This window comes from Podarcis pityusensis (genome assembly GCF_964106645.2).
Source record: "Podarcis pityusensis genome assembly, chromosome: 12".
Classification (NCBI taxonomy): Eukaryota; Metazoa; Chordata; class Lepidosauria; order Squamata; family Lacertidae; genus Podarcis; species Podarcis pityusensis.
In genome coordinates, this window is record NC_138037.1 from 52,629,123 (window position 1) to 52,652,106 (window position 22,984).

General features: G+C 38.7%; 1 protein-coding gene across 6 annotated transcripts in view; it reads left to right on the forward strand.

Annotated features, from left to right (window-relative positions):
* Positions 1-22,984, forward strand: part of BBS9 (Bardet-Biedl syndrome 9) — a 220,530-nt gene that overhangs the window by 51,400 nt on the left and 146,146 nt on the right. For all 6 annotated transcript variants that reach the window (XM_080975779.1, XM_080975777.1, XM_080975778.1 and 3 more), the window contains exons 17-18: positions 2,821-2,993; positions 3,838-3,990. In XM_080975779.1, the coding sequence (XP_080831905.1) occupies positions 2,821-2,993; positions 3,838-3,990 (326 nt within the window). The remainder of the gene's footprint in view (positions 1-2,820; positions 2,994-3,837; positions 3,991-22,984) is intronic.

Here is a 22,984-nt window from a genome sequence, read left to right on the forward strand (position 1 = left end):
GTGAGAGATTGATTCCTACGCTCACAAGTTGCTTAACCGTGTCAGAGATCCCAGGAGCTGACAACTTTTTGGTTTCTTGACACAAATAACTGTTTACTAAAATTCTTGAAAAATATGCCCCTTCATCCAACTTTCAATAAGTATTTCATTGCTGAGAATGATAATTTATGGGTGCTTGTGGTATTCATACTATCCCATAGGCTCTTAAAAACAATTATCTGCGCTCAGTATTGAACATGGTTTGAGCTTATGCAAACATGACTTAGAATGCTTGAACAGCTAGTGTGCCATCTGTCCTTCTGTATAAAATTTAATATTTAATATTTTGAGGGGAAAGCTGCTTTTCTCAAACATACCTGTTTTCATAATCTTAGAATGTAGGCATGTAAGTAACAGTTACTCTTTTGCTGTTTTCAGCAGAATTGTACAACTAAATAACTCTATTTCATTTATATGCTATAGATTTTTTCAGAGTTTTCATTCTCTTTGTAATAGATCAAATAAGCCATTAGTTTTATCTAACCATTCCACTTCAGTGGAGTCATCTGCTGTATTTTCCTGCTGGTCAATACAATTTTAAAACCGCTGATGACCTCTTTTTTTGCCTAAATTTGACTCAGGGACTAATTTTAGATGAGGGAAGATTTGTTCAAAATGTCTGGTCATTATTCCTAGATATATTTCTAGCATAATGAAAATAAGATGGTATGTTATCATTAACAAATGGTTTTCGGCTTTTAAAAGGACATGCTTTTATATGAAACCTGCCTATTTTCCTTGTACACTGTAAATATAATTTGTCATTGTCCCATCTATGAAATGCATTTTCTGGGAACTGTGCCAGTAGAAATGTTATACAATCTTGGATAACTATTCTTATGAATTGCTTAATAAGTAAAGTTTTAAGCCTCATCTTTTTTAAAAATAAAAAACTTGGCCAAACTTCTAAAAAGTAGAACATTTTAAGTTTTTTAAAAATATCCCCTCCTCATTTCCACCCTTCCTCTTATTTTTCCTCACAACTGTTCTCTTACATATTTTGAAAAGATTACTATAAACATAGCATTTTCAGAATTAGCTTGAATCTACAGTACTATTGCTGTATACCTGGCCATTTCATTGGCCCATTTTTATTAAGGGATGATATGCGTGAAGCCTGCATCAACCACAAAACTTTTAATTTGCATGATATAAGATGCAGAATCCCACTCCTTGGTAGCTATGATGTTTTGCTCTTTAAGATGGATATGAACTTCAGAGTCCTTACTATTCAGATCCCTTGTAGTCAAATGAGATTAGAATTTTACCTGGTCATAGAAAATTGCAGGGCATATTATTTTGACAGCTGAGATATGGAAAGACCTAATAAACGTTAGGTTTTAAAATCCTCCCCGGAAATCTTCTTTGAGATCATCTGATGATTCTGAATGTGAGAATTCTCAATCCATTTCAGATAAATTGTGCTTGTTTCAGAGGTATGGGTCCTTTTAGCTAAATGGAAAGACAGAGCTGCCATTTTCCAATATGGTAGCATTTTTCCAAGCTGAATTTTTAAAGGGAATTTTCCATATTGTATCCTAGCTATCAACTGAGCATACCCTGAATTGTTCAATTTTTAATTTCAAATGTCCTGGATGTAAAATTTTGCTACTTGTTCTGAACTATTGATGTGTTAGGGTCAATGCAAACAGGTCTCCTAGCTTTTAACCATGATTGAGATTGGGAGAAATCCTTGGACACTCATGCCCCTTCCTCCTGCCTCTTCAAATTTATTGAACCATGAACCATTGGTTAGCATTAACATTAACCATTTTAAGTTGGAAATCAGAGCTTGAAATCCATGTGAACTAACAACTTCCAAAGAAGTGTTTTTGTTACATAATAAATAAACGAATTAATTAAATTTCTATACCACCCTACATCCGAAGATCACAGAGCGGTTTACAATATAAAAATACAACAATGCACACCATAATAACAAACAAAAACAATACCCCCTAGCTTAAAAGGCCCCCTTTTTTTTAATTAGCCAAAGGACTGGGAGGAGAGGAATGTTTTTGCCTGGCGCCTATATCACAGAGAATCTTGTGGCACCTTAAAATTAGGAATTCTTATTGCAATAGGCTTTTGTAGGCTAGTGTTCACTTCATCACATGCATTAACTATTGCCCTCTGTTGACAGATGTGTGTGTATGTGTGAAGTCACCCCTGAACAAAAATGATGGAATGGATTTGATGGGGAAGTACCCCTGGTTCGTGAAAAAACCCAGTGCTTGTTTACCTGATTCCTGAAAGCAGGAAATATTAAAAGAGGTTTCATTCTCTAGCTTGCTACCGGAGAATGTCCCCAGAATTTGGAGCAAGGAAGGAAGGCAGAATTGCAGCAGGCATCTCAGTGTAATTGACAACAGTGAATTCCATAAAGCATGTTTGTAATTGTGATAATTGTGACACAGAATTCCCACCATATTGCTGAAAAAGTGTTTAAAGACATGGGGAAAGGGGAACTATTAAACATGCAAAGTTATGAACACAGAATTTTTTTCGCAGGAGAAATCCAGAAATACTATATTCATTAAACTAATAATAATAATAATAATAATAATAGCAATAACTTAAGTAGAACTGTTATCAAGTATGGCTGTATGTACATGTGCACCTCACCTTTATGCTCTGCTCCTATAGTCTTCAGTTTATATATATATTTATTCTTGTTTGTCTTCTTGTGTATAACTAAATTTATTTAAAATAAAAAATGGTTCTACTTAGTAACTGATAGTGAATCAGCTACTAATTTTTATTTTGCTTTTCATTTTCAAGAGCGCTACAGAATTCAAAGTGAGCAGTTAGAAGACCTTTGGCTAATTGTGAAAGAACTCACTGTTCGTCTTGAAGAACATTTTAGGAAACAAAACTGCAAAGACTTTGCATGTACTTTTTCTGGCCCAATCCCCTTACAAGAATATTTTGAAATAATTGATCATCATTTTGAGGTATGCATATTAATATTTGTGATTTTGTAATGAAATTTGGCTGGTGACTTTTTCAGTTGTTACTTTGAGCTGTTACAGTTGTTTATAAACCAGTGCATTTATGTAGGGGCTGCAGTCATGGTGTGTAGGCTCATAGTGACCCGTCTTCAAGCCCTTAATAGCTTTGTATATGTTTTTATAAAGAGGAATGGAGATTATGTCAGGGCTGTTTGGGCTGTGAAAGTCAGCATCTCATTTCTAATAATCTTTGCCAAACCAATAGTATATTAACATATTCTTCAAAACTCTTAGGAACACTTGGCACAGTCATTATAGACAGGGATATGAGTTGTTTTGATATTGGATTGACATTTGATATATATAAAAAATTGCCCTCCCCTAAAAATAAAAATCTATTCCTAAAGACAGTGTTTTAAACATTTTAAAATACTGTGCCTGATTTCTGCCGCAGCTAGTAAAATATCATTGAGCATATGTGCTGCAGATCCAGTGTACTGAAATAATTCATAACCTGCTGATGACGAGATAATTTCACCTCTGTCATGAAAGCCCATGGTAAGATTATCATGCATTACAGTAGATTGCCTTCACTGTCAACAATTATTTTCAATTTTGGTAATACCTGGCATTATTCTAGCCTGTTAGTTGATCTGATGATGAGTGTGAAATTACCGGTCTTCAGACTGACTACCTTACCATAGAAAAGCACTCTATGAATCACTACAGTAAAACTTCCAGAAATGCGGTTGTTCTCCACCTGTTTGTTATAAATGTGTCATGTGAAAATATTATTGCATTTTGGAATATTTTTAACTTTTTCCTTCAAAAACCTGCTTAATTGTAGCTGCGCTTGAATGCTGTTAAATATGAGCAACTATTATCTGAAAGAGCCGTACAGTTTAGAGCTATTGAACGACGACTGCTGACACGGTTTAAAGATAAAACCCAGGCTCCTCTGCAGCATCTGGACACCTTGTTAGAGGGAACGTACAGACAGGTCAGTATAGTTGGGTTATGAGCCTGACTCTTTAATGTCTCCCCCCACACTAAACACATAGTTTTAAAATACATAAGCGATACCTTCCTGGTTACATGTACCAGCTGAGAGACCATGGAACAGTAATTTGTTTAACCTAATATTCCCTGCAACTTTCCAGATGATCTGCAGTGGTTTTTATTTGATCTTCAGATACTGAATTGCTACTCTGAGCTCTCGCAAACTTTGACAGTGCATCATTCTTTCCGAGCCGAAATAGTTATGTGAAAATATTTTATAGTTCAGAGCTCATGTAAACATTTATGGTATACTGTAAACTGATGGAATGGTTTAACTGATGTAACATCCACAACAAAATAATCTTGAGACGAACAGTCTCCTTTTGCAAATGTATTTACATCCTGGGTCTTTCAAAGGCAATAGCTGAAGTAATTGAAAGCAAATCAACTGATATACTGTTGCGAGATGGAATACAGTTTGAGTTTCTGCCTCAGTAAAGAACATAAGAGTGTTGCCGTATCAGACTATAGTTTAATCTCATTTCCGGTGGAGGGCAGCTAGGAACTTTTGGGAAATCCAGAAGCAGGGCATGAAAGCATTAGATCTTTTTTGTTGTTACTCCCCAGAAACTGTTACTCATTGCGTGGCGAGTTCCCGCCTCCCCCCAGAGGAAATAAAGACACAGGACACCATGAATTAGGTTAATGGGCGAAATGGGCCACAACTTTATTGGTTACAGGAATGAGCAGTATTGGCTTAGGCATTGGTCCTATCGACTAACCGGCTTCGGCCCGATTGCATGAAGACCGGCAAGGGTTAACCACCAGTAGAGGGAGTCCTGCTGATGCACATCAACCAGGAGCTCCCCCGGGGGTCACCGCTCGGGGGCGTGCCTTAGGCCCACACCTCCCTAGGCTTCGGACAGGGCAACGCCCCCCAGAATCCTTTACCGGACTACCCTTCAGTGTGGGGGGAGGCGATGGCGCTGCCTCCCCCCCATCTACTTAACCCTACCCTTACCAATGCCGAGAAGTTGTGACGAGTTGCTACGAGGTAGGCGAAAAACCAAATGGCCAGAGCCAATTTGCCAAATGGAAAAAAATCCTACCAGGCCCCTTGACAGCGACCAACCAAAGTCCATAGCAATGTCAAAAGAGCCTGCCTAAAGGGAGGGAGGGATGGGGAACCGAATCAGCTGGAGCGGCAAAAGAGGGTGAGCCTCGGCTGCGCCGGCCGTAAATAGGGCAGGCCACGCCTCCCCAGCCAGCCGATTGGCTGGCTGGGGGCTGACGCGGCCGAGGATTCCCTGATCTCGCGTGGGCTGTGATCCCTAGCTCGGAAGTGGCTTTGGCATTCTGCCTCTGAACCTGGAAGTGCATATAACAAAGCATGACCAATAAGTATTGATAGACTCCTTCTCTATGAACTTATCTATTGCACCTTTAAAACCAACTAAACTGGTAGCTATCAACATTTGTGTGGTAGCAAACTCATGTTTAAAAGAAGTTATTTATTTATTAGAAGGTTTATAAGCTGCTTAATCAGGAGCTTTCTAAGCAATGCACAAATAAAATTGTAAATAAAACACAGCTAAAATCTACAGAGCAATTTTAAAAAACAAACATACAAACAGCCATCACAATTAAAACACAAAATCAGCCAAACTCTAAAAAACAAATATAAATAACTAAGTTACATGAATGTGTAGGCTTGCTGAAACAAGTTTTTGGCGGGATCTAAAACAATATAGCCTGGGTGCCTACCTAATGTTAATAGGTAGGGAATTCCAAAACACTCGTTCTACTAATGTGGAATGAACATTATGTGGCACTTGCAAAGGTTTCAAGTTCCAAATACTGAGATGGCTAAATAGGCATGTATGGGGCAAGGCAATTTGTTAAGTAAACTGGTTCTAAGCCATTAAGAACTTTATATATCAATAGCAAGCACCTTATCCACATTGTCAGGCTGCATAGACTTAAAGTGATCCCACAGCACATTGCAGTGTTGTATGAAGAAGTATGTTTATCTGTCCTGAATCTCACTGGAAGGTCCCACATTCTAGTACTGTGAGGAAATCTTTGTATCTCCTTACTCCACACCATACATAATTGTATAGACCTCTACCATGTCATCCTCGTTCCATTTTTCTAAAATAAAATCCCCCCAAATAGTTTTTCCTTGGATTAGAGTTCCTCCAGTCCCCTGATAACATTAATTGCTCCTTCCATTCAGTATGCAACACAGAACTGCAGGGAGCTTCCCAGGGAGGAATAGGTCACTCTGTTCTTCCATGGGTAGCTTGCTTTACTTCCATGTTTTGGTATATGAAAGGAGCTCCCTTTTTTTCACAGCACAGGAACATTTTGAGCTGTTCATGGAATACGAGAGTGATCTCTTCCTTCATGTGCAGCTCAGCAGTGGGACTTAGTGCAATTCCCTTCTTGCTGCTGATCTGATCTGTAATCTCCAATCAGCTGAGCTGGGGGCAGGGTAGGAAGATTGCACACTGTTGTAATGTGATCTTGCAGTTTGATAAAATAATTGTCAGTAAGCTTAAATCAGTACTTAAGTCTGTATTTGGATTTCTATGGGAATAGGGAAGTAAGAAAGTTCAGGTGATTGTATTCTTTCTCCAGATGTCCATCTCCATAAAAATGTTAGGTTATGTTGAGTTTTCTTTTAATGTTAAGGACATTTCTTTTTATGAAGAGTAAAACTGACATTCAGTTAATAAGATGTATCTACTGGTTTTTTGTTTTTTTTAATGAAATGCAAAGTTTCATGTTGCCTAGGTTCTTAATATTGGGAATGTTCCAGCCCCCCCCCCCTACAGCCTTGAGCACAATGTTTTTTTTTATTTTCATTACCTTTAGGGAGTCATAATCAAACTGCAACTTCTTTCTTCCAGTCTTAAGTGCTTCAGGTATTTAGAAATCCATATATCTTCAGTTATCAAACTTGCTTAATAACTGGAGCAATGGCTTTCCTCAAATAATAATTCACTTGGAAGTTCTAGCTTGGAGAAATGACTTCACTTGGTTCCATTTCAGAAATATATTCAAGCAATAGCATTTGCATCCGTAAGTAGGATAGATCATCCTGTTTCCTTTTATAGGAAGCCAAGGATGTAGCTGAGCTGTATCATATTTATCAGCTTTAGAGGCTTGTCCTAGAAAGGAAATTGGAACAGTGTGCCAACTTGATTGGTTTACTTTCACAAAAGGGCCTTGTATTGGCAATGCAGATGTCTTGAAAAAAAATATATATCATTGGCATTGTAAAGCACTTAATGTAGCCTGTGTTCCTTTAGACACCCCAAAACTCTAGGTTTGTAATGCAGTTCTTCTCTTTTAAAATCAGAACTGTGGAACATAATTTCCTTTGCATATTTTTGCCTATATACAAGGGATGAATACATTTCTTTAAATAATTATCCTGTTTTGCTATATGGCACAGACATGAAGATAGTGTCATTTATTTGTATTTGTACTTTCTTACATTAATTCCCTGCATTTCCCCCCATAATGAAACCCATAGCAAAAGTATTGGTGTTGGAAGTGTTGGTCTGTGAAAATCAGATACTGTAGAGGATACCTGCATAAAAAACAGGCAAAAACCTTGGTTGAAAACCTTCTGTGAATGGTAAAGCTCCACTGAGATCCAGTGGAAGCTTCTGCTGGAATAAGGGTGTGGTGGGTTCTCACCAACTGCCATCTTCTCCCTGTGCTCCCTCCAGAACAGTGTGGAAGATGGTCTTAGGGTCTGCAAGGAGGAAAAATGAGCAAAAATCACCTCATCCCCCTCCAACCTGTAGAATAATCCTTTGGGTAGCATTCGACACACAGGAAGTGAAACGCCTTTTAAAAACTAAAATAGATTAATAATCATTTATGCTGCAATCCTATCCAAATGTATCTGGGAATACATCCTATTGAACTCAATAGACTGATTTTAGAGTAGCTGTTTTATAGGATTGTTTTATTAGTAATTCCAATTGCTTCATTTAAAAAATGGGTTCCCCTTCAAAAACTACTGCTGCTTTATTCTTTCATAAGAGCCATTGTTATTTCCCATAGTATTGCTTAAAGGTAAAGGTAAAGGTAAAGGGACCCCTGACCATTCGGTCCAGTCGTGGCCAACTCTGGGGTTGCGGCGCTCATCTTGCTTTATTGGCCGAGGGAGCTGGCATACAGCTTCTGGGTCATGTGGCCAGTATGACTAAGCCGCTTCTGGCGAACCAGAGCAGCGCACGGTAACGCCGTTTACCTTCCCGCCGGAGCGGTACCTATTTATCTCCTTGCACTTTGACATGCTTTCAAACTGCTAGGTTGGTAGGAGCTGGGACCGTACAACGGGAGCTCACCCCGTTGCCGGGATTCAAACCGCCGACCTTCTGATCAGCAAGTCCTAGGCTCTGTGGTTTTACCCACAGTGCCACCCGCATCCCAATGTATTGCTTAGGACCCATAGAAACATGAGACTAGTTTCCTGACACCAAGCCAGGGCAGGGGGGCGCTGTGAACTTTTCACACAACCAACAGTCCCCTCCTTCTCTGTTATGGCAAATTGCCTCTGACACAAATTCTTGGGCCGAGCATATGCCCAAAACACCTTGTTCTTTAATTTAATTTAAAGAACACCTTGTTCTTTAATTCTGAAGAGTACATCCACCCAGCTGAGCTACCTTATTGCACCTGTTTTTCAGTGATGTAGTAAAAAGCAAAGTCGTTCCAGCAAGCCTGAAACCTTAAGAAACACAATTCCAAAGTAATGTTGGGTCTGTAGTTCTCTGTATTATGACCAATATGTGTCTGTTCTAGAATAACATACTTGCAACTTATCTACGTAGTGTAAATACAGTTAAACTAATATTGACAATAAGTACATGTAATTAGAGGTTTGAATTTTTAAAATTGAACTTTGGCTTTAATATTGTATTCTGTGCGGGAAAATAAACGTAATAGGATCAAATTTTCTTTGGGAGTAAAAGAAGTGAACCTTCTTAAAAACTTGTTTGAAAAGCAGAGTACACATAACTTAACAAACCTAAATACACTTCTTTATCAACCTTTTTTTTGTTTCTCTAGTTTTATGTTCTTTAACATCAACACAGACACATCTCAAGCTTCTAGCTGCTGCTATCTCTGAGGAGTAACCTTTGCTGTCATTTCTCAGTTTAAACCTTTCAAACAAAAAGTAGAGTTATGTGAGAGTATAAATGGTGACTTAACTACACAAACTTGGGGAAAAAACAAATGAGAACAAAGTTTATTCTTCAGAGTTATTCCTGTTGGCACCATTGTATGCTCCTTACCATTTACTTACACATAACTAGTAATTTCTACATTTTGACAGCATGTCTCTATTATGTATCATTTAATTGCCCTATTATGGAATACAGCAGAGCTATTTTAGGGGGTTAGTGCTAATACAGCTGTGGTAAAGAAAATGGTAGTTGGAAAAATTGGGGGTAACAAATTGATTAGAACATCCCACCTTTTAATTTATAAATTTCTTAATATAGTTTTGGACAAAATAATACCTATGGTTGGCTATTTTATATGACACATTTTAAAGAAAAGAAATGCTGTTTAAAGCATGAAATATTTGTGATGTTCTCATGTACCAAGTGCAGTAGTTTTGCTGTCGAAATAAATAAAAAATTTTAAAAAATTGTCCAGTAGCACCTTAGAGACCAACGAAGTTTGTTCTGGGTATAAGCTTTCGTGTGCCTGCACACTTCTTCAGATACCAGTAGTTTTGCTGCTAATTGAATGTACCGGCTTTCACACAGCTTTCTTGGACATGTGTTTTATTTGTACTTCAGTAATTACTCTTGCTAACACATTATTTTATTGTGACCAGTTAAACTGCTCTCACATAACATGTTTGCACCCTGAAGTGCAAATGTTTGTTCATTAGACTAAAGATGTAAGGCAGGCATGTGGAACCTCCAGCCTGCGTGCCTAATTGGGCCTGCCATTGCTCCCAGTTTGGCCCGCAATGCTGTTTCCCCTCCAAACCATGCCCACCTGCTCCACAACTAACCTGAAAGCACACTCTTGATTGTGCATTGGCAAGAATGCTTGTCACAAGCTGCTGGGATAGGCCGAATTCTCTTTCAGCTGAATTCCCTGTAGCTAGCCAATCACAGCAGAAAGCGGCGCTTGAAATCACCACCTATCAGCTGATAGGTGCTGAGTTCAAGCTCAATGGGATCGGCTCTCTGTACTAAGTTCTACCCTTGCAAAAAAATTGAGCTTGAAGTCTGTGCCAATCAGCTGGTAGTAACTTCAAGTCCTTCTTGGCTGGGCTTGAATGATACTTGGCAGTGCGACTTGCCACGCTAAGAAGCAAAAATGGGCATCTGACATCAAAGTGATGTCAGCACAGGTGATCAGCAGGTGGGGGAACCAAGCATCTGGCCTCCTGGCTGGATCTAGTTTCCCATCCGTGATGTAAGAAATAGAGGATGTGGCTATATGGAGCATAGGGAGATGTGTTCACAAGTTTTCAGAGGTAGCCAGAATTCCCAACTTTGATGAAGAAGAAGAAGAAGAGTTTGGATTTGATATCCCACCTTTCACTCCCTTTTAAGGAGTCTCAAGGTGGCTAACATTCTCCTTTCCCTTCCTCCCCCACAACAAACACTCTGTGAGGTGAGTGGGGCTGAGAGACTTCAAAGAAGTGTGACAAGCCCAAGGTCACCCAGCAGCTGCATGTGGAGGAGCGGAGACGCGAACCCGGTTCCCCAGATTACGAGACTACCACTCTTAACCACTACAGCACACTGATGGTTGTTGATAATATAACCAGATCATATAGTTTTGCAAAATAATGAATCTGACAGCATTGGGCATCAGCCCAGTGCATAATGCACAGTTCCTTATCCAACAGGGAATCCACATATGGAAGCTTTGTCTGTGAATGTGTTGTCTTTGCTGGATTATGTCATCATTGTCCAAGAGCATAATAGCTCAATGGTCCAAAAAGCCAAGCATCAAAAAATTCAGGTAGCTCATTCTACATATGGATTTTTGAATTGTCATTCTATTTATTCTGCTTTACAAGCAGAATCTATAAACAAAATGTGCTGAGCCCTTTTTGTATTCTTTGTAAAAGAAATGTTTGTTTAATTGTTTTCCTTGCAGACTCTTTAAGATATTTAAATTTATTCAGAAAAAAAGGGAAGAGGGGTCTTTCCATGCTCTTTTGTCCAAGCCATTGAACTAAAATATTTTAGCATATATTAATGAAAGTTTCAAAGCGCACTGTGCACGCTGGGTTTAATGCCAGCATATGGCTTAGGACAGGAGGAGTTTTCCTTGTTGTTTCTAGAAGATTGTGAAATTAAGTCTGTCACATTTTTATTGACTCCTGATGGTTCTGTACCTATTCAAATGGATTTATTCTCCCTGAGCATACATCAACTTTTGTTTTGACAATTGTATGGTTGGAATATCTATAGTCTGCCCTCTAAAAAGCTTATTTTTTAACTTATGGGTTATTTATTATGAAAAAGCATATATTTGTTTGAAGTACTGATACTGCCATGTAACATACTGAAGAATAACAGCTTGGGATTCAGTGTTTTGTAAGCAGTTATTTAGGATAACTTAGAAGGTGTCTGTCTGCATAGTTTAAGGCATCTAGTTTGAAATTTTCTAGTACTGAAAAAGGAGTATGTGTCAAGATGCAAATAAATTGTATTGCATTTGGAGTATTCAGTTTTTTGGCATGTGTGTGCAGAAGTAGCACAAGTACTTCCAGCAGAGTGCAGTAGAAAACAGTAAATATTTCAAAACTTCACAATTACTTTTAACTACAAAAAAGTCATTAAAATAAGACATTGGGATAGAAGGAATTTATGGTTTATGAGCTGTAAAGACACATGCAGAACGCAGTGTAGACTTGTTGTTTCTTTTCTCTATCCTGGGATCTCATCGAAAGACACATGAAGAATATAACCGAAATTATGCACAGTTCTTCAAATATTGCTCATCTTCACTAACATTCCTTTTTATTTATTAAGCTGACTGTTACTCCTTAATACAATGAGAGCTTGAGGCTCCAATCCTGTGTTCCCTGTCACAATGTTCAAGGGTCATAGGATAGACTGGAATTCCGTCTCTGCCACCCTGGGTTCCTTTGACACTCTGATGTCCATAGGTCCAGACGGGGATATGTTGTGAGAAGACTAGAAAGTGGCTTCGTTCTCTGAAGAATGCAAAGCAATAGCAGTCATCTCACAGGCCATCAAACTGGGAAGATATTTAGATACATTTGGGAGCATAAATCAAATACAAAATAAATTCTAATACTTTTTAATAGCCCAAAAATGAAGGGAGAAACACAACACACTGCTCTGTCCTGCCATGCCTGCTCAAGCCTGGTTATAGGTTATAGGTTAAGCTCAAGCTCAAGCTCAAGTTATAGGTTAAGGCAGTTAAACCACCTTCAAATTTCTCCTCTCCTTTTAGGATTCCAGCCCAAGTGACTAGATTAAGTGATTCCTGTGGCCCATGGAATTAGTTGTGTATGGACAAACTGGGGAAGGGTTAGCATCAAAAGACACTATTTTATTTTATTATCCCCCCCCCATAAATTTTATTGAATCTTTTCATCATACAATACAATAAAACAAACAAACTAATCTAAATAAAAATAAAAACCAACAACAAAACAAAGATAGAACAAAGAAAATACAAAGGTAGATCTTAATCCTTGTCTTACACAGAATGGTGTGGACTGTCCCAGCTCTCACCTGAGAGCTTCCCTTCTCCCAGCCTCCCACCCTGGGAAATCTTACTTCCCAGCCTATCACACAGGGTCCTACACCATCCATCCATCCATCCATCACCTTCATGTGCAAACAATACCCTCAGTAACCCAGAGTAGAGGACCATTAGCTGTTGAGAATCTTTCTTGGACACAAACAATTAAACCATGCATTTTGTTTTGCTTTCAACCTTTTAGTGATCTTCTCTTCTTAAGCCAGCAGTCAGCTCACATTCCAGATGTAAATTTTAACTGGCAGACAGATTGCCTCAGTTGTAATTTATAACAGTCACAAAAGTAATTAAAGAAAGGGAGCTTTTGCCTATCCAGTACCCTAAGAACTGTCCCCATACTACTATCTGGTGTTTGGGCTTGACTGAACTTCCTTGCTCTAAGTCACCCATCCCCATCTGGGTCCCTCAGAACTTCTCGGCCTCCCAGTGTGGAAAGCAACCTTTTGAGAGCATCAGATCCCCTGTTCTCTCCATTTTCTCAGAGAAAATGTGATAACCAAGGTTTATGGTTTGGCTATCATTAATCACCACATAATTATCCGTTTCCTTTCACGTTATGTGTAAAGGTTATTTGGTATGACTATATGCTTTTAATAGTTTTTAGATTACTGATTGAATTAAAGTTCAGTATCTTTCATGATATAAGAATGCGGCTTCACATATAGGTATGGTACTGTATATCATTCCACTTTTAAAATGATATAAAACCATGTCAATATAGAGGCCATTCCTTTTATGAAACTATTTAGGATTGATGAATGCATCCTTCTAGGTTTTTATTAGTCATAAAAAGTCTACCTTGAAAATATTATTGGAAGCTGTCTATTTAGTCTTCAAAGAGTAGAGCCAACAATTTATATCCCAAGAGAGAAATTTTGAACACTAAAAGTTAGGTCTAAAATTCCTCAGGGGCATAGCGTATCAATGGACAATCTTCTTGGCTATGTAGCATGGAGCTGTGAATCACTTTCCTACAGAATCCTGCTCTAGAGGTAACTGTGGAGATCCAAAATATCATAATCGGGATCCAAAGCTTAGATACCCCAATGATCTGGTCATGCCTAGTGGGATTTTTTTAATCTTTATTTCTGAAGAGCAGATCCTCCAGGCTAAATCACAGACTGCCTTTGAAAGTCCTATCAGTTTCAAAAGGTATTGCCATATGGCATGATGGGCAGCTGTTTGAGAAACACAAACTTGAAAGCCCCTTTGGATTTGAAAAATTGATAGCTTGGCTCTTTGGATGTAGGCTCATATGCACCTGTTGAAGCAGGTAATAGATCAGACAATATCAGTCCCCAGGGAAGCTGTTCATCTGCTGTACTAATGCAGAAATAAGAGCAGCTTATGTGCTCCCAGGCCAACTCAAAACTGTCCCTGGATTTGCAGAGAAAAAAATGGGCATGCAATTGTTAGAGATAATGGCATATAGGACTTCATGTTACAGATAATGACATATAATGCTTCTCCAGAACGTCATATTTATAACTGATATAACTACTCTTCCATCTAGCCCAAATATAAGCCATACTCCCCCCTCCCAAATTCCGACCGTGAAAAGTTTAAGTGTGGCTTAAATTCGTGACCTTACAAAAATTGGCTTTTTTACGATATCACTGTTGAAACAGACATACGGTAAAACGGAACGGGTGTGAGTGCCTGCGGAATTTTAAGGGAGCAGCTTATATTTGGGTATTGTCTCCCCCCACCCTTGAATTTTAAAGCTGTGGCTTATATTCGGGTGTGGCTTATATTCGGGCCAATATGGTAATTGCATAAAGGGTTACAGGTGAGGCCTTACAGATTAACTTTAACTGAGACATACTGCCCAAATGACTTCCATATCAGTGCTTTCCCCACAGCTCATGTGTAGGTGAACTAGATCTAGGTGAACTAGATCTAAGAAACAAGCTTAAGATATCCTGCATTATAATGTGGATATTTGAATCTTGTTCACGCTGTAAAATCTTAATGAAGAGGTCAGGTTTGATAGATCTGCATGCACAATTCCTAAACCAGTTGCTGCAGAACTAGGAACGTGTGCTGACTTAAGCCATTAAACTATATCACTTGGTATTATCTGTACCTATTGGCAGTGGTTCTTCAGGGCTTCAGACACAGTGGTTTTTCCCATTCTTCCTGGTGATGCCTGGACTTGAATCTGCAACTTTCTGCATTGTTTAGAAACAGGACAAAATCCTTAACTTTATCCAGCACAACTGCTACATCACATGGTGAAAATGGGCACTTTGTGAAGTGCTTTGAGCCTTTGACTGTCCTGATGATTGATGCCTGGACAATGTAGTGAGGTAACTGGTCCATAAGGATCCACCCCCAACAACCTGATAGCAATTTCTTTTTGCTCACAGCAGCTAAAAATAGAACATAACTACTTCTCCCCTTTTTATAAATTGCTGCAAAGTTTCCCAGGCTGTTGTATCTGTTGGCAGACTGGTTAATACATTACATTCCCCAAAAGGTGATGGACAGTCTTGGATGCCCTGATCTGGCTTATTAAGTTGCTTGTAGACAACTTGTTCTATTAATTTCAGTGGAACAAGCTAAATGCAAATACTTTTATCTTTCTCAAGCTGGATGTTCAAGAAAAAGGGTGTACATTAAAAATCAGGAATCAGCTTTTGCCACAGATGGTGAGAGAAGTGGCATGTTTTTAAAAAAGAATTACTGTATTTTTTGCTCTATAAGGCTCACTTTTTCTCTCCTAAAAAGTAAGGGGAAATGTGTGTGCGTCTTATAGAGCGAATGCAGGCTGCGCAGCTATCCCAGAAGCCAGAACAGCAAGAGGGGTTGCTGCTTTCACTGCGTAGCGATCCCTCTTGGTGTTCTGGCTTCTGAGATTCAGAATATTTTTTTTCTTGTTTTCCTCCTCCAAAAACTAGGTGCGTCTTGTGGTCTGGTGCGTCTTATAGAGCAAAAAATATGGTATTTAAAGTCCTTCATTTCTGGTTTGCTGTAATTGAAACATATAAAAGCAAATGTTCATTTGGAAGCATCATTTTACTGTGTATGCAGTACCACTGGCATGTTCATTAATGTTTAATCTTGGATAATATGAGGGTTATTTCTTGTAAATGGAGAGGAGAATTTATTGAGAATTTAAGAATTAACTATAAAGCAGCAACTCTGGAAACTTATCTGAATGCTTTTTAGTTTGTATGGAGTACAAATGCATTTGTGCTCTGTTGTATTACAGTGAATCTTTTTCATTAATGTAGATAAAATAGGAATGGATTTTCTCTAGTCTTCAACAGTTCTGGAAACATTGTTAAACTTGTTTTTGGCCCCCTTTCCAATTAAGAAAACCACTATGGTTTATATTTGTGTTTATTGGAGGTGAAGCAGTTAAAATAGTCTTAGTTGGTATTAGATCCAAACAACAATGTTAAAACACAACTTTCATTCTTAATAGAAGATTTAAGTTCATAGGCTTCTAATAAATTGGTTCTAAAACTGAGTGATAGCTCATCTCCCAGATAAATGCCTATATGCTTGATGGGTTAATCAGTGGTGGTATTTTTAAGACATCTGTTTCTCATGGGATGAGTGGACATTGGTTCTACAAATGGTTTGTAACTGCAAAGATATTGTTGAAAATCAGATAAGTTTAACAGCAGTTCTTAAAATGTTTACATTTTAAAATACTGTATAATGTGCTGTTTTCTTCACTTCTTTGGCTGTAGTATAAATTAGGGGAATCTTCACAAAAAAGATTTGTTCTACATTTCCTCCCTATGATTAGAAGCAAACCTGTTAAAACTTCCATACCACATTGCCTCATAAATCTGAAGTTACTCTTTATGAACCAGGTTAAATGGTCAACAACACAGTACAGCAAAGCACCCCAATTTATTTGCTGGCATAACTTCAGTACAGACTTCTTCTTAAAATATCTCTAAATTATGATGTGAACTCCTAACCAAACTTAAGATGTTTCTTGTTTCCCCTTAGAATAAAAAAAACACTTCTCAAATTTTTATGGGATCCATAATCATATAATAAATATTAAATCTGGGAGGAGCTGAAATTCATTTCCCCTAGCATATGGGATTTCACTTAAAAAGCAGATGAGGGTGCGGGATGTCCTACACAGCTAGTAAAGTAGAGAGAAAGTTAGATTGGCTGCATCTTGTATTATGCGATCCTTTTAAATGTACTGTTTTTTAAAGGACAATTAAAATTCTCAGGTACCTAATAAAAATGTATGAACCATACTAAATTATTTTAAAGAGGAAGGCTTCATTTGGTTCCCATCTACTGAAAAGAAGATGCTAGTGTAGCAGTGAGATATTTCTTTACAGCAGTTAGGAACCCATGGGGTGGGGGTGTCAACTTTAGGGTTCTTCTCAAAGCAATGCCATGTTCAGAATGCTTTAACTCTCTATCAAAATGTGCTTATTTGAAAGCACTGAAGCCTTAAATGTGTAAGTGAAACTCCTGCCGGCAACCGGATGCCCAACCTCTGTCTTAGCTGGTAGCTCTGGTGGTTTTCCAGCATCGCAGGTGGGATCTCCAACAAAATGCTGCAGCTTATTTCTCCACCCTGGTTCCTATCCAGGCAAGAACAGGAGAGTTGTTATGCCGTTCAGATCTCTGCTGAGATGAGAAGAGGGAAAGACATCTTCCCTGCCCACAGGCCTTTCTCTCCTTAGCTGCGTAGTAGTGGGTTGTGTCCTTTTATGCCCTAAGCATGGAACTCTGAGTAGACCCATTGAAATGAATGGCCATGTCTAAGTTAGGCCCATTAATTACAATAGATATGCTCTGAGTAAAACATGGCAATGTGTAAAAAAAGGAAATGTGTGTTTCTGATAAATTCTCATGTTGTGCTTCTATTAGTTATAGAACTTGTGGTTAGAGTAATTCTATGAAGTTGCGTACCTTGGATCCCAAACGCCCTGGAAGTCAGATGTTTTGGCTCCTGAACACTGCAAACCTGGAAGTGAGTGTTCCAGTTTGCAAACGTTCTTTTGGAACCTTAACGTCCGACGGGACTTCGGTGGCTTCTGGAGCTTCCTGCAGCCAATCAGAAGCCACATTTTGGTTTTCAGACATTTTGGAAGTCGAACGGACTTCTGGAACAAATTCCGTTCGACTTCCAAGGTACGATTGTATCGCTAAGTGGTTTTACTTCAAATATGGGAGACACACAAGCTCCAGCCTCCTGTCAAAACCAGAAGTAGTGGAGTTTGTCTTCCAGCCAGGAAACAGATGCATTCAGACAGAGAACTCGTCTAACATACCTTATACAGTATAAATTTACAATAAAACAAAACCAACATTTCTATCACATTGTATTCAGTGCTTCCTATAATCCCTTCATATACTGAACAGTTTAAATAGAATTCTAAGGTTTGTCTTATGCACAAAAACAATAATATTTCATTTTTCCAGTTACTGAGCATATGGTCATACACAGATTTTTCAAGTGGATTTTAAGAAGGGGTGGGAGTGCAATTCAAGGTGGGAAATTGTTTATCATGTTTATATCTCAAGATTCCTCCGAAGAGTTCAAGGAGGTGTACATGGTCTCCCTCCCCATTTCATCCTCACAACAACCTTGTGAGATAAGTTAGGCCAAGAAGTAGTGACTGGCCCAAGGTTACCCGGTTTACTTCATGATTGAGTGGGGATTTGAGCCATGCTCTCCCAGGCCCTAGTACTGGCTCAGTATGATAAGTTGCAATGCATACCTGAATAGGAGGAAATGCTTTTGATGATGCAAACACTGCCCATTTTTGGTACATAATTCTCACAGTGAAATGTTTTCTGGGCTATGTGTTGACATATTTATTTATTCTTTTGATAGCTAAGAAAGGCTTTTACTTGCTCTATAAATGTCTATGACATCAGTAATATATAAATTAGACTGTGCATGCTGTGAGTTAATAACTTTGCCTCATTCAGTTGTAGCTTTTTAAGGGTGTGTTTGTATTAACTAAGCAGGTGGCACCATTTGTCTCTCTGGAAAATGTGAATGCTGTCTCTGTTTCCCTTTCTCTATTTTCACACACCGCTTTAAACACCTTAGATAAGTAATTAGAAACTAAAGGTTGTAGTTAATTGTCCAGAACATAGGATTGGAATGCCAATCCTGGCATAACCCAAGTGATTTACACTAAATTTGGCATTGTGCGTAAGCGGCTGAAGTCACTTCTAATGACATGTCCTTATTCGTAAACAGGTGTTTGCCCAAGGGGAACACGCGAGCATTACTCTGCAAGTGTTATGGAAGAGTGATTCAGTGGAATATATGAGCATTTCTAACCCCTACATCCCAAATATATTATGTCAAACCTTTTAGCACTTAATGTTCAGTGAGGTATTGCTTGCAGCAGTGGAAGAGATTGAATTCCAAAGAGGGTGGCACCTTTGTATCTATCAGTCTCGTTTAATGAATAGTTTTTTCCCCTGAATATGATTGGCAGTCTCTTGTCCCCTCTTAATTAAATTGCTCCCTGACCTAAAACTTTTGTTAAAGATGTCACATTAGTCTTTTATGGCTAGTTTCCATGGGGAGTAGTTGGTGTCGGCCATTGAAATACATGAATGCAGCCAGGAATACATTTGTGAAAGTACTAATTAAAAGTGTCTTAGCCCCAAACTAAGATAAGGAGGAAAATGTGTCTAATTATGTTACTTTCCTTCTTACCCGAGAGATTAACAGCATGTAATAACATTTCTAAATCAAATTCCTTAGTTCATATAGGATTAAATCAAATCACATAATCAAGTCAGTTCTGGATGAACAAATGATTCTGTTAAAACTGATAAAGTTCTTGTAGGCTTACTATTCCTTCGCTTAGCACAGTTGTGTACTGTGATAAAAAATTATATAATCAGTGTAATAGAAATCCCACTTGTTAGTCGGCTGGTTTCTTTTAATCTTGAGTCAAAATGCATTTTGTTCATCAAGATGTAATGTGTTTACTTAAAGTATGCTTACTTAGTAAGAAATGTGGTTTATCATTTGATTTTGAAATTGTTCGTTGATCCTCATAAACACTTAAATTGAGATGTTTTATTGTATGATTTTGCAAGCACCATCGTTTTAGCTACATTGCCAGTTTGCTTGGATGGTTCTGTATTGCCCCAGGCAATTAAGGTTCACTTGTTTTGTACAAACATCTTGAGCAGTCCATCTTGGAGAATATCTAAGTCATGAAATATGCCATATGAATGAAAACTAACCAGTTGGTGCAAAAAAGCAAGCTTTATTGCATTTGAGTATACAAATTGAAAATTTATCTGTGATCTAAAGAAATCCCGCCATCATATCTGCTTACACAGCAGCGGTCTCATATAGCTTTACAATCTGTCTCTGACCTTTAGGAGGATTTCAAAAGCAGGTAGTGATTTTTCAAGGGAGAACTACTCTTTGGTTGGGGTAGGGAAAATCATTGTATGTGTGGAAGCCCTTGGGGTATACATTACAAGGTTTGTTAGATTTTGCAAGGTCAGCTGGGATCAGATTCAGAGCCTCATGCAGAAGTGAGAATTGAACAACCCTTCCCAAGGTCTCAATTTTCCTTTGCTACTTGTATAATATTCAGTGTTGACCTGTTGAATGAAGAAACCTCTGAATGTTGGAACATCTGAATGTTACTTTATTTTTTAATGGAGATGGGTAGGAATCTGGGAATGTACTGATGTGAACATTTCTAGATAATTTTCCTAGGCAGTAAGTTCTGCTGGAGTATGTGTACATATCTCATTCTATATGTAATCCTTTCAAAAATCATCCTGTGAACACTATTTTGTTATGTTGATGAATCATGTTAATGGGGGAGAAGGAAGAGGGAGGGTGGAAAGGGTTGATAAACTCAGTTCTTCTGGATCTCTCAAAAACCTAAAAACAGCTCCCATCATTATCCTGGAGCCTTTTATAGTCAAAGGCTTAATAAGCCAAAATGTGTGTTTAGTCGTGTCCGACTCTTCGTGACCCCATGGACCAGAGCACGCCAGGCACTTCTGTCTTCCACTGCCTCCCGCAGTTTGGTCAAACTCATGCTGGTAGCTTTGAGAACACTGTCCAACCATCTCGTCCTCTGTTGTCCCCTTCTCCTTGTGCCCTCCATCTTTCCCAACATCAGGGTCTTTTCCAGGGAGTCTTCTCTTCTCATGAGGTGGCCAAAGTATTGGAGCCTCAGCTTCAGGATCGGTCCTTCCAGTGAGCACTCAGGGCTGGTTTCCTTAAGAATGGAGAGGTTTGATCTTCTTGCAGTCCATGGGACTCTCAAGAGTCTCCTCCAGCACCATAATTCAAAAGCATCGATTCTTCGGTGATCAGCCTTCTTTATGGTCCAGCTCTCAGTTCCATACATTACTAAATAAGCCAAAATATGTTTCTCCAAATCGGGCCACATTGCAGAAAAGTGTGATTACAATGTCAAGAAGTTGTAGTTCTTTTGTATTACCTCACTAGACTTCAAAAGGGTTTGTTGGCATTGCAGCTGGTGAAGAATGCTTAGTACATTTTTGATTAAAGGAGGGCCTGTATTTCATGAAATTGTGTTTATAATATTCACTGTAGAGCAATTTCGGGAGGGAAGGGAATCAGCTGAGTTTACTAAGAAGATATATTCAGTGTATATTCCAGTAGCGACTCTGGCTTCTTAAGTGTTACATTTCTATACCATACTTCATTCCAGTTAAATCTTTACAATATGTTGTTTGGTAATCATTTCCATAATTAAAATCATATGTAATTTTTAATAAGAAATCTGATGCCATTTAGGAAGTGAAGTCATATAGAGGCTTTCAATGTTAGCTACTAAAGCACATATGGCTTTAACCCTTGCTTTCTCTAAACACCACAGTAAACTGCAATCATTTCCCCAAATATATCAATCAAATGTCCACTGCTTTCAGGAACTCAATTTCTTTGGCGGTGAAGTTGCAATGAAGCCTTTAGTATACAGCTATACAGCTGCAAATAAAACGTTTTAAATGTGTTGTAAAGTGCAATATACAAATCTGACACTAGATGGCAACAGTGAGCTATGCCAAATTCATTGTATTTTTCAAAACTTTTTTTAAAAAAAGCATTTTCACAGTGCTTTTTATATGTGTGTAGATTCCACTTCAGTTACTTAACTAATTAAAATTACAATCTAAGGCATGCACAGCGAGCTGTATTGAGAAAAGAACCGTGTGAAAAGCTTCTTGAGGTAAATAAATAAATTGAGTGTGAACTAGCATGAAATGGAATTATTGTTTCAGATTTGGTCAAAAAACAAAAACAGCATAAAGGTAAAGGTAAAGGTACCCCTGCCCGTACGGGCCAGTCTTGACAGACTCTAGGGTTGTGCGCTCATCTCACTCTAGAGGCCGGGAGCCAGCGCTGTCCGAAGACACTTCTGGGTCACGTGGCCAGCGTGACAAAGCTGCTCTGGCGAACCGGCACCAGAGCAGCACACGGAAACGCCGTTTACCTTCCCGCTATAAAGCAGTACCTCTTTATCTACTTGCACTTAAGGGTGCTTTCGAACTGCTAGGTGGGCAGGAGCTGGGACCGAAAGGCGGGAGCTCACCCCACTGCGGGGATTCGAACCGCCGACCATATGATCGGCAAGTCCTAGGCACTGAGGTTTTACCCACAGTGCCACCCACGTCCCAAAAACAGCATACTATTAGGCAAACTCTAAAGCTGCAGTGCGACACCTTTGTTAGCGTTAAATGTCTCAATGTGCACTCAGCAAAGCTCTATGCAATTATATCCAGCCCATTCACTTCAATGAAATGTCATTAAATAAAGTGGGAGAACTAATTGAGAATCAGTGGCATGTGCTTTTGTTTATGGGCGTGTTTTTTGTTTTTGTTAGCTGCAAGTTCTAATTACGATATCAAATATATTTCACAAGCTCTCCACTTTCTCACCACATATCTGCAATAAGCATTTGTAGGCTGGAATTTTGGTTGCTTCTCAAGGTCACAGCAAATGGGTGTAGAGGAACTGAAGATGTTATAACTGCAGTTGGGGAAAGAAAGATCAAAGGACATATTCTAGGAGTAAATTTAGGTATGGGTGTGGATTTCCTTTGCTAAATTGCTCTTTGTGGATTACAGTGACCTGAAAGCACTGCCAGTCAGAGCAGAAACGCAGGACAAAGATAAAACAAAAACAAAATTGCACAGGGGGAAGACCTGCTGATCCCATTTCTACTTAAGTTAATTAGTTA